Source organism: Falco peregrinus, chromosome 6, assembly GCF_023634155.1.
Source record: "Falco peregrinus isolate bFalPer1 chromosome 6, bFalPer1.pri, whole genome shotgun sequence".
Lineage (NCBI taxonomy): Eukaryota > Metazoa > Chordata > Aves > Falconiformes > Falconidae > Falco > Falco peregrinus.
In genome coordinates this window covers 3427589-3440297 of record NC_073726.1, presented here as the reverse complement: position 1 = coordinate 3440297, position 12709 = coordinate 3427589, and the positions used below count along the sequence as shown (strand labels likewise).

Here is a 12709-nt window from a genome sequence, read left to right as displayed (position 1 = left end):
CTGCTTAGTGGTGCGAAGCACTAGTGATAAAAGATACGGAAAGGGCTGGAAAATTACTCCTTTGCCCTAGTTTTCACTGATGAAGTCTGCCCCCAGGCCTTATGGGTCCCCAGGCCCATGGATGAGGGGGAAATGGTGTTACATACCTTGACTTTAGCAAGGTCTTTGGTACTGTTTCCTGTAGTATTCCTAAAAACAAATTGATGAGTTATGGACTAACTCAGTGGATGGGTGGAAAAACTGGCTGGACTACTAGAAAGGTTGTGAGTACCTTGTCTAGCTGGCAGCCAATTACTAACCATGTCCCTCAGGAATCAGTACTGCGCTTAATACTGTGCAACTTCTTTATGAATGACTGCTGGGGGTGGCAGAGTCCACTCTCAGCACTTTTATGATGATATGAGATTGGGAGGAGTCGTTTACACGTTGGAAGTCAAGGCTGCTATTCAGAGGGATCTTGGTGGGCTGAAGAAATGGCTGATAGGAACCTCCTGAAGAAGTTCAGGAGAGGCAAACATTGTGTACCTGGGGTGGAATGGTCCCATGCAGCAGCACTGGCTGGAAGGCAGCTCTGCCAAAAAGAATTTCGGGATCCTGGTGGTTGATAGCTGTACCTGAGTTCACAGTGTGTCCGTGCAGCCAGGAAGGCCAACCTTATATTGAGCTTTCTAAGCAGAAGAGAAGCCAGCGGGTCAGGAGGAGTGATTCTTCCCCTGTACTCAGCACTTGTGAGGTGAAGGACTGGCTCCAGTATGTCAGTGTCTTTCACTGTGACAGTAGTCACATATTGGAGCAAGCTGCCCAGAAGTCTTGCGGACTCTACTCTTGCAAATACTCAAAACTTAACTGAACAAGACACTGAACATCCTGATCCTATAAGACCTGCTTTGAGCAGAGGTTTGGGCCACATCAGAGGTCCCTTCCAACCTATGTAATGCTATGGCTCTGTGATGCTGTTATTTCTGACATCCACTAATCTTCAACACTGTACTTAAGTACCTATACTGCCGGCAAGGCTATCAGGAGTCATGCCACATCAGGGCTGTCAGTGCCGTGCTGCATCTTGTGGTGTAATGATTGGACAAAGCAAAAAAAGTTGAAGTGAGTAATAGTTTTGTTTTCAGGAACTGAGTGGTATTTTTGTTTTCAGGTGTTACATTTGCAAGAAAAGTGAGCAACAGCTGGCAGAACAGCACAAGGAACGTGGGTTAAAACATGAAGGTAATTTGTCATAAAAAGTAAGATGGTGAAGTATCATACAAATTATTATTTTTCAGGATATATCAATTCACGAGTGTGTGTTTTGTTTTTTAAACATTGTGAGTCACTAGATAATCCATTGTTTAAGGAAAATCGATGTAAATATGCGAAAAATACATAAGGTGTCTCTCCACCCAAACATCAGACAATGCTGATAAAATTATACTTGTATATTTCAATCTGTTGGGTTTCTTTCCTTTAGGAAAGATGTGTTCTGTGAGCTAGGACTCTGATCTTTTTGTTAGAAGGATTTCACTTTAACACTTGTGGCACTGCTGGAGTAAGATATGCAGATTCAGTTGGCCAAGTTTCACCTCTGGTCTCAGTTTGTTGTCTTGGATAAAACCCCTCTTAAACAGCAGACAGCCTTCCCATGGGTGCTTGCTTCTGCGTTTAGTTTGGTTTGGGTTTTTTCCCCTTCCCCTTGTAAAGCCCAGTGCATAAAATCATAAAATTCTTACGCACACGTTGGTGCTTATGACCTAGATTATCTTGTAATTACAGTTAGTTTGCACAGTATCTGTGCCAGGTTCTAGACTTCTGTTAGCAAAAAGAGTATCATTTTACTGTAAGAGATGCACTGGTAGCATAAAGACTGTACGTGGATTCCTATGTCAGTTTGAATCCCTGTTACACATACTTATATATAATGCTTTCATCCCAGCTACTGCTTTCAGATCTTTGATGGCCAGATTGGAGTATTTCTCAAGTTGTTTTAGTGTACGCCCAGATTCAGTTAAAGAACTTGCTTTACATAATATTTGTTTAGGAGCTAAATCTGGTAATAGGTTTTTTGGTAAGGAAAAAAAAATCTGTCTTTTTGAGAAATAACTGTAGCTGGAAATTGCCAACCTTTTTTTCTGTGTTGTTTTTTTTTCATTTGGTTTGCGTTTGTGTGTGTGGGTTTTGTGGTTTTGTTTTGTTTTGGTTTTTTTTTAGTTTGGTGGTTTCGGTTTGTGTGGTTTTTCTCTATCTCTCTCTTTTATCTGCCATTTTGTTAGCTTTGATCCAGCAAAGCAACAAGACAGGTACAGGTTAGGGAGCAATCAAAACTGCTTTACCCAGCATTGCACAATATGTTAAGCATCTGATTATGCAGGATATTGTTTACTTAAATCCATTTTACTTCTGGTCACTTACTGTCTTTGCAGTCCAGTCTCTTCTCCCTGCAGTACTGGTAAGCAAACAATGACAGTCAGCTACTCCTGATTTGCAATAAAAAGGATTTTAAATTGCCGCCTCAGATAGGCTCTTTACTCAGCAGGGTGTATTGGCTGCCTCATTCTGCCTATTTGGTTTGTGTACAATTCAGGTGAGTTCAGAAAGATGTTTGCACTGACTGTCACTGAACGTATTTCTTTGTATTGAGCAGAAGTCTATGTATGTGCCGAGTAAACTTTTGAGCGTTTAGCACTTCACGCTGATTTCAGTAACTTGCAGTATATATACACAATAGACAGCTGAAGCGAGTGCTGTTTATGCTCTCCCTGCTTATGATTGCTCTGTTGCATGAAAGGTATTTTGGGAGAGTAATTGTGCTATTACAGTGATGCACCCTGCAGAATGGTTATGAAAGCAGTTGGTCATTCAAAATGTGATAAATACCCTGACTTTGTTCTTACTTGAACAGTCAATCTTTTTTTGAGTAACATGCTGAAATTTATGCTGAACAGTACTTTCACATCAGGTGAAAACAGTCTATTACAGTAACATATATAAGCGTTCTAAGTAATTTGAGACTTTTTATTAAGTAAGCGTACTTCAAAACTAAACACATACCTAGACACACTATAGAACAAATTATTAATGCTTCTTAGATAAAACCCAAAAAGGATGTGTCGCTAAAGGGTGGTGTTTTCATTTTGTTGTTTGTATGTCAGAAAATGCCTGGTTTACTTGTGAATAAGCACTTGTGTAGTTCTAGACACAGATGTTTCCAGTTCCAGTACTTTGTTCTGTTCGGTTACATTCATCTCAGAGCAAGGCCTCATCATTTGCCTACAGACTGACCGAAGTAATTCTGTAGTTTGATGTTTAAGTCTTTCTCATCTCTCTCAAGATACATATTTTTAATTTTAAAGTATTTCTTTCTGTAGTGTTCTGTTTGAAAGCAACATATAAAGAGGACAGTAAAGCAAGAAATACTAAAACCACTCTGGCAAATAATGCAAAAATGTTGAATGTAAGAGTTGCATTTTTTTCTTGCTATTACTGATTTGTTTATCAGGAAATAGTGAGGATAGTCTAGATAAAGGAAACTAAAAACATTATTCTTTTTCTAAGTCTTTTGTCTCATAATCCTAATTTGGTTTTCCTGGAATTCTGTTTTTCTGTTACTAAAGAGTGGATAGCAAGAAGTTCCAATGAATAAAAATTCAAGGGAGTAAGAAAAGTTCAAAGAGCAACTACAGGATACTTTCCAAACATTTTTTTTTCATGTTTATTTTAGTTCTTTTCCTGATCTATAAGCTTGGAAGAAGTCACTTCAATATAAATGCATCATAGACTGTAAAATTGCCTAGGTTGTCTTACATCTAATAATGATTCCCTAAAGTTAATGTGAAGCTCCTATAACTAACACAGTAAAGACTATCAGAATTTCAGGACATGAAATGTATAGCATAAATGTCATCTAAAGTCCCATCAAAGCAGAACCTTGAACATACGTATAAGTTAACCCAAATGTGGGGAACTGAATAATGTTAGATTTCTAAGTCCATACCAGTTAACATGCCTCAAAACTTGTACCTTGCTCTGGTTTGATGCTCAAACAAGCTTATATAAACAAACCTTTTTATCCCTTTTTGTTCATTCCTTAGTTTTACCTCTATCATCAGCAATGGCACTTCACTCCTGAACTGTCTGGAGCCCATGTGTATCTCCATAGACTATTCTGCAGTTGTTACTTCTGTGGAGTTGTTAATTTGAAATATCTCAGTCCACTTACCTTGGGAGGAGAAAAGGAGTGTTAGGGCTGCTTTATGGCTTTTTCTTACCGTAGTGAGGAAAGTGATGGTGTGATATAAAAATGCAAAGGCATTTTTAAATCTGTTTTTATCCGTATTCAAGAAAATACAGTTTAGAGGATAACTCTATGCAGTGCCTGTGTTGTGGTTTAACCCCAGCTGGCAACTAAGCCCCACACAGCCACTCACTCACTCCCCACCTGGTGGGATGGGGGAGAGAAACAGAATGGTAGCACCGAGAAAGCTTGTGGGTTGAGATAAAGACAGTTTAATAGGGAAAGCAAAAGCCCACGCACGCAAGCAAAGCAAAGCAAGGAATTTCAGCCATCTCCAGGAAGGCTAGGGCTGCATTACACCTCGTGGTGGTTTTGGAAGACAAATGCCATAATGCCAAATGTCCCATCCCCCCCTTCTTCCCCCAGCTTATATACTCACGACATGACACCATATGGTATGGAATATCCCTTGGGCTAGTTTGGGTCCGCTGTCCTGGCTGTGTCCCTTCCCAGTTTTCTTGTGCCCTCCAGCATTCTTGCAGGTAGGGCCTAAAACTGAAAAGTCCTTGACTTAGGGTAAGCATCATGTAGCAATAGCTAAAAACATCAGTATATTGTCATCATTGTTCTAACCCCAAATCCAAAACACAGCCCTGCACCAGCTACTAAGAAGAAAATTAAATCTATCCCAGCTGAAACCGGGACATCCTGCCAGTGTTTCTTCATTAACAGAAAATTCCTCTGCCTCTTGAGAGTATTGAGGCCATCGAACGTTTAAGCTGTCTAGGTCTAATCTCTTAACAGAACAGTTTCACAACAAAGTTGAAAGCAGACTTTTGTGGTGTTTTCCAGAAATCTCTGTTCAACTCCCTTGTAGTATTCATCTTCAGACATCTGGGCTTGGAGTTTGGGTGGAAACAGACTTCTGATCTGCTGCCTGCTGGTCCTTGCTAAACCCCGAGTCATCTCTTCCCTTTTTGTATTTTTTTTTTTAAATATAATTTGTGGCACTGAGGCAGAAGAGGAATATTGATTTAGACACCAAATACTAAACCACTGTCTTTGTGTCATTGTTTATTTAAGATGAACACGTGGGAGAGCAAGAATAAAATCTTTTAAAACTTAAAAATCCCTCTGAACTTTCACACTACAAGAATTTTAACTTGCCTCTGTCTTTTTCCCTGCCTAAGGCTTCATGGGTTTACCTTAACGGCATTGATCCTGAATTTGACATGCATCTATCAGAAATGGTGGGCAGTTTTAGTACATAATCGCAGTCTGTGAAGGGAGAAAGCAACTTTTTCTATTAGTGTATGAAAAATAGATCTTTTAAAATGCAATGTATTTTAAGTATTTATTGACAGTGCATGAATATGCCCAGTGAATACTTTTAAGTTGCCAAGAATGATTGTTTTTTAGTGTGCTTGTGAGTGGATCAAGTAACAGTCTATCTCTATGCCTTTAATATGTTTCAGAAGATGAAGAAGAATGGAAGGTTATTAAAGGGAAATTTCTAGCCATCAATTCAGTAAATATGAGCTGTTCCTGTCCACGAAGTCCAAAAGGTCTTTCACCAGCAGCTCATTTGGCAGACGGTTCAGCTGACCTCATTCTAGTTCGTAAATGCTCCAGACTGGATTTTTTACGGTATCTTGTCAGACATAGAAACCAACATGATCAGGTGTGTATTCCCTCTGACAACGAATTCTCCAGAGTCAGTCTAAGTTGTAAATATTGATATTCTTCTATGACAAAAAGAACCTCTACAAAGCAGGTGTTGTGTTTTTTTTTTGTTTTGGTTTGGGTTTTTTTTTGTTCTGTTCTGTTTAGTTGGTTCTTTCTGGATGACACAATCTCAACATGTGTACCATTTAAAAAAAAAATGAAATCATTTCAGCTAGGTCAAGTATTTGGCCATAGCATTCTAACAAAATTCCACTTTTGCTAATTGAATTCTGTTTCATAACATTTTCCATATATTTGCTCTTTGGACAATATTTGAAGTGATTTTATCACAACTGTGCCCCCACATATTTGTCATGAAACATTACACTGCTGTGAGCAGTTTATCTGAGATAGAAGGTATAGTGAAGAATAATAAATCACTTTTTGTAAACCGTATGAAAATATGGTTTAGAAGAAAGTTGCCAGAACTGCAATTTGATTGTAAACTGCAGACTTTTAGCAGGATTTTACTACATGCATGTGGCCAGCATATAAACTTTATGCATTCAGCTTCAAAGTTATTCCTTGCATATGTCGTAGCTGTCAGGATAGACTACAAGAGAAGATTCATCGCTGCTTTGGATTGTAGTATCTGCTGAAACCAGAGCTATGGCTGTGAATACACACATTTAATATTTGTCACAGCCCAATACTATTAATGTGTTCTGGAAATTATCTAGCAATGGACTAATGTTATACCTAGTTATAAAAGCAATAATAAATCTCACTTGTTTATGATGCTATTCTTCCTTCTCAGTTGAAGAATTAGTATAGATTGTCTCCTGCATTTCCTTATTACCACTCCCTGGGACATTGTGTATGTGTATCTGTATTCCTCCTTCCCGCTGTTTTCAGTCTCCTCTTCTTCCCTTCACTCCTTCCCACTTCTTCTCACTGTTCCCTTAATATTTTTGATTATTTGAAGCCTTCCCTGGCTACCTTTCTAGTGGCCTTCAACATTTGCCAAGAGACTACATTCTGCTTAGACTTGAAACATCCGAGCATTCATGGGGGGCTCTGCGAAGCTGTGGATACCAGGTTTTGCCACTAAGCTGTTCGGACTGGATTAGTGCTTAGTGAACTTTGTTGTGTCCGTGAGCCACTGCTTCCAAGTGCGGAGTTTGACAACTTCACAGTTTGTTTATGGTTATAAGCCAAGGGAACTTAAGACCTAGGAGGTCCCTTCAACTCTGATGCTTTTTGTGATTGCCACTGTGGCCGTTTGCCTTCCAGTGCTTCCCCGCTGTTCTCTCTGGGGTATGTTGGTTTTGCAGTGTAGATTAAATGCAGGGTTGTACGTATGTCCTCACTTCAGGTTAGTGCCTACGATAATAGTGGGAAACCCTGTTTGAAAGCTTAATATAAAAAGAAAAAGGAAGACAAGGGTGACTGTATATTAATACAGACTGGTTTATGAGTAAGCTGTTTCTTTGTTCACTTTTGCTTCCTTGCCATTCCCTTCCTATAGATGCACGCAGACATACTCTGTTGCTTTTACTAAATTACATGCCTGTATTTATTATAGCTTGCTAAATGTTTAATTCCGTATCATTTAAATTGCTTTCGGGGTGTGTGGGGGCACCCTTTAATTTGATTGTTCCTTTAATTTGCAAAGCCTAATTTAAAGCATGTGTACAATATTGTAGTGTAAATCCACAACCTCTATTATAAGAGCAATTTCTTAATTGTCCTACTTTTTCTAGCTGAATTAACTAGTTTAAACTATTTTTATTTTGTTGGAATGTAATAACATTGTCCTCTAATTTTCACATACACCCAGCTCTGTGGTGTGTGATCAGACCACCACAGGGATTCTTACCTCAGAGCATTGTTCCAAATGCAGAAGCAGAAGGATTTCAGAAAAGCCTTCTTTGTGTCTTAAGAACTGAAGTTGAAAAGGTCCTGAGGATGGTACAAAGATCCAATCCAAACCTTTTTGACTTTGATTCCACGTTATTATAGCTTTTATAGATTATTTTTCATAGTTTTTATACCCCATTTACTCATAATCTGAGAACGTGTTACCTGACTATAAAGTGGCAATATTGCAGCTGCTTGAAGAGGACCAGTGAAAAGTAAGGTTCCATTTTGGCTATATTGTTTCTGACTTGTGCAGTTTTTTAAAAACAAAAATTGCTGTATGCCTCAGGTAAGCTTGTCTAGAAAATTGGAGTGGGCAGACTCTCTCAGATGCAAAATGCTGCATGCTGAGATTTTTACATGTCAAATGTATTTAACTAACTGTAATTGCCTGTTTTGATTTATTTTTTCTTTGTAGTTTGACTTCTCATTTGTAGATGTTTATCGGGTGAAGAGTTTTCAATTTACATCAAAGCTTTCGGAAGATAACGAAAGCAATGTCACAGTCATAGGAAAGAAACGTTTTGGCCAGTTCTGCAGAGATCATCCAGCCTGTTGCTGTAATATTGCTAATAGCACCTGGAATTGTGATGGAGAAACTCTGGACAGTTCAGCAATTGAAGTGAGGTAAGCATTGATTTTTCTGTCCATATACTAGAAAACCTTAAGCCCTTTCATTGTTTTTAAAGAAGCTCATATATACATCCAAAAAAAGGTGCCTCTGTATACCAAATTTGAGACTTCTGATAATAAACTTAATTATTTTTGTTACTTTTTTGGGTCCTTTCCAGAGAGTACTCCAACCATGTATATTGTAAGGGATCACTCGAGTGGCTGTACCTTTGAAGCCATACTTACTTCTTGGGAACTGGTATTATGTGCTTTGAAGTACTGAAGGTGAAGGTAGTGTTGGGAGGATTCCTATTAAATGAGTGGAGTACCTCACTACTCTGAGCAGTAGCTTTTCCTATTAAACTTAAGCCTTAGTAAGCTGCTTTGTCTTACAGAAATTCTGAGTGTGTCCCATACTTTGTGGGTTTTGACACACAGCACAGAATCTTATCTCCAGCCTTGGCATACAGAGAAAGAAGTTTGCAATTGTGCAGATAATCAAATTAGGAAGGGAATAGAGATCTATGAAACTTGAAGGTCTTTTTTTCTTTTTTTGTTTGGGATTTTTTTTTTTTTGGTGGATTGTTTTTGGTTTTTGTTTTTAGAACAAAGGGAACCAAAACCACAATATGAAATATTTACATGCAAATGTTCCATTAAACCATAATTACTTAGCAGTCCAGCCTGATTTTTATAGATATTGTGTATCATATAAGATTAGCTTATCTAAGTGCCTCATAGAACTTTTTGTGTGGAAAAGAGGAGTAACAGGGGTGATGGATGCATGAAAGCATCCAGCCGCCTTTGCAGGGCAGGATTGTAGCAAGAATGAGACAGTGGTTTCTGTAGTCTGGAGCAAGGAACTTTGCACAACTGCTGGAAATTAATGGATTATGAGAACTGAATATGCTGTACCCATTTATTTCTTACTGTTTTCCATATTTTTCAGGGTTCACTGCCAGTTAATGAAACTGTTTGCAAGGGGAATTGAGAAAAACTGTAATGATGAAGCTGCCTACAGCCAGAGTAGTGTTGAACAATCACTATAGACATTGTTCCTCCAGTGGGGAGAAGAAAACATAAAAGCTCAAGGAAATTGAGTAAATATGCATTTTAGTCAAATTGACAAGTATTTTAAAATTTTAGATTTTTTTTTTTAATGGCTTCATAATAATTTCAGGCATCTTACTGCATTTTGTCATTTTTTAAAAAAAACATTGTAATAATGAAAATAAATCTTGGAGCAATGTAATCTAAGTTACGTTAGAAAAGAGAGGATTGGTGTATATATACGTATTTATGATGACTGATGAATTCTCTGTGCTTTTCTAGAGAGCTAATTTAGGAGTTGTGTTGCAGTAATATATAAATGTTATAAAACATTGGTCTTTCCATTGTCATCAAACCAATATATCAAGACAAGGTATTTTCAGTGTCTAAGAAGGCATTTCCTGATGGGAGCATTATGTAGTTCCATGTGGCTTAAATGCTGGACAACAAAAGTGTTTTTTTATAAGTAAAACCTTTCATTTTGTAATTCTGACTATACCTTGCAACTTATCAATGCAATTCAAAAACACATTCCTGGCTTTAAGTAATAACAATAATGGTTTAGGAATACTTCGAAAAATAAAAGCACATCTGTATACAGATGGTACCTTATCTATATATTCTATTTACAAAGGCTTCTTTGCATGATGCTTTTTGGGATTAGAAAAGGTTTTATGATGTCTTGGATGATACCAAATAGTACACACTGCAACTGAAATGTCTTGCAAGCAACTTGCAGGGATAGTTATATAATAACGGGAAGGAACAGGCTAAGGAGAAAATATCTTCTGAAACACCAGCAAGTTTTAGGTTTTTTAAAATATCTAAAATTAACATATGTGAAAAGATTCCCACTTCAGTTCACAATTCTTTGGAGATTCTACTACATATGTTAAAATGTCTTTGCAAAATAAGATGTTTGAATGTTAAGTTTAAAAATATGATTTGATGCTTGAAAGTGTTTTTTAGTAATTTTTATTTAAATATGCAATAATTTGTTTTGTGAAGTCAAGGGAGGAAACTGGCATCTGATAAATCACAAATTCACTGTGCTGATTTGTTTTTATAGCAAAAACCCATTAGACTATCAGATGTAGCTATGGAGAGATTATTTAATTTGTGTATGGATTTGTGTATTGTGCCACATACATGTTCTGTGTGTAGGCTTGGGGCTAAACTTTGCTGCTGTTGTGCAAATTTATTCCTGTTTGAGGATCAGAAGTTAGCCCCTGCTCTCTTCTATCTGAAGTGTGTAGTTCTCTTTAAAAATTGTATTTTTTTTTTTTTGTCTGAAGAGCTAATGATTCTCTATTCATGTGTATTTGTTGGCACTTCTGTCATTCAGCTTGTATTAGTTTCATGTCTCTTGTGTATTTGGTCTGTGTAAGCCATAGTGATTGGTCATTTTATTACTGAAGCACTTGAAAATTGTTATAAATGGCAATTTTTTCTATTGAAATTACTTGCATTCCATTTTTGTGTAGTATCAAAATGGTGTGCTACACCTTTGCTACAAAGTATTAGTCATACTGCTCTATATGACAAAAAGCACTTGCAAATTATATTTGCTTAAAATGTAGTCAAACAAAGTTTAGGAGCTGTTCTTTGTTTATATAGTATTTCAGAGAAATACTATAATATCTTTCCAAAAGTACTGCTGTTTACTTTCCTTGTTAACGCAATGGGTTGAAACGTTCATTAATCCAATGCTTTTCAGACATCTGTAATATGTGTTATGTATACTGTATTTTTAAAGCCATGTTTAATAAGTGAAATAGTACTTTTGAACCAAGAACCCCATTTAAAATGAGATTATGCGGTTCTTAAAATGCAAATATTTTTGGAAAGTGTCATTTGTTTTAAAAGTTCTGCGGTTATTGGGGTCTACCCATGAATATTGTGAGAGAACACAGACTTCAAGTTACTGTAATTCTTGTGCAGGATGTGATGGCGCACGCTCAGCTTACCAACGGAGGAGGGCATTTATGAGGCATTACAGCTATCCAGATCATGTTTTCGTAAACGAGAACGGGAGTAAATACTAACCAGCTCTTTCCATTGGTTTATTAGCAAGTTGTGAGGCCCTTACTTGAAAAACGGAGGCTTAATCTCATTGTGAATGTATATTGAAATGCTCTGAATATTTTTAATATCTGGAACAGAGTGCTTGGTGTTTCCAAAGAAAGCTGCCGTGAAAAGCCCTCTTCTGAGAAGCAAGCCACCAGAAAAGGAAGAGGAAAGATCATTCTGTAGTATAGTAATGAAGTGTGAAGTAAATAATAAAGGCATTGCAATGAAAACATCTTAGGAAATAGAAAAGCTGCATAGCTGCGTTTGAATAATTCTATTTGTAGCATATTGTACTAGCAAAGTACCGTATGTGAGTTGTGTGACATGTCCAGCTTATTTTTAAGAAGAGGGCCACATAAGTAATGTTTTAATTCTAGGTTTTTTTCTCTGAATGTAGCCTCAGTATGGAAACTATGTATAGGAAAACCAAGTTCAAGGTCGGTGGGTTTTTTTCCCAATCTTGCTGGCTTCAAGATTAGAAAATGTGTTCAGTTGTATGACATTAGGGCATTTCATTGAAAAAATAAAGTATGTCATACAGCAATACAGTGTGGTTTTTTTTTTTCTTTTCACAACTTCATTTGAAAAATATCTACCTTTCTTCAGCAGAAACCTGGCTGAAGTGTGCTCAGTGTAACCAGTGTGGGCAGATGAAACTAGGTGGAGAGTAATCCATAAGTTTTCATCTGGGTTGACCACAGCTCTGTAGCAAGTGTGAGTGTGGACAAACACTGAGGGAAGGAAAGCCACTAGTGAAGCTGGACTTACACTAAAACTAAGCAACTCTACCAAGGTAAACTAAAGATTGAAGCGGGGAGAAAAAACTTATAATGCAAGTATTTAGAGTTGCTTCTTATGGAAAAATCTAAACTACAAGAAGTGAAAGAAAACTACTGTTCTGAGCATCAAATACACGTTATACGATAAAGAATATATAGTAAATAGGTTATTTTTAGAATTACATTGCAATAATTATTACAGAGGCAGCACGTATTCTAATAGGTAAAACATGTTCAACGTTTTTGATGATGATGAACATCATGCGCAGAGGGAAAGCGTGGTTTTCAGAGGTAGAGACTTCTGTTTAAGTGTGTTGCGTTTATGTGGCAAGGTTTTGCTAGCGGGGGGGCTGCATGGGTGGCTTCTGTGCGAAGACGCCAGGAGCTGCCC

At 37.4% G+C, this 12709-nt stretch overlaps 1 protein-coding gene across 5 annotated transcripts in view; it reads left to right on the top strand.

Annotated features, from left to right (window-relative positions):
• Positions 1–12085, top strand: part of CERK (ceramide kinase) — a 39514-nt gene extending 27429 nt beyond the window's left edge. For 4 of the 5 annotated variants that reach the window (XM_055808792.1, XM_055808794.1, XM_013303180.3 and 1 more), the window contains 4 exons: positions 1151–1221; positions 5698–5903; positions 8226–8434; positions 9369–12085. In XM_055808792.1, the coding sequence (XP_055664767.1) occupies positions 1151–1221; positions 5698–5903; positions 8226–8434; positions 9369–9468 (586 nt within the window). In that variant the 3' untranslated portion in view covers positions 9469–12085. The remainder of the gene's footprint in view (positions 1–1150; positions 1222–5697; positions 5904–8225; positions 8435–9368) is intronic. The other variant, XM_055808793.1, reaches the window with a different exon arrangement.
• The last annotated feature ends 624 nt before the right edge of the window (positions 12086–12709 follow it).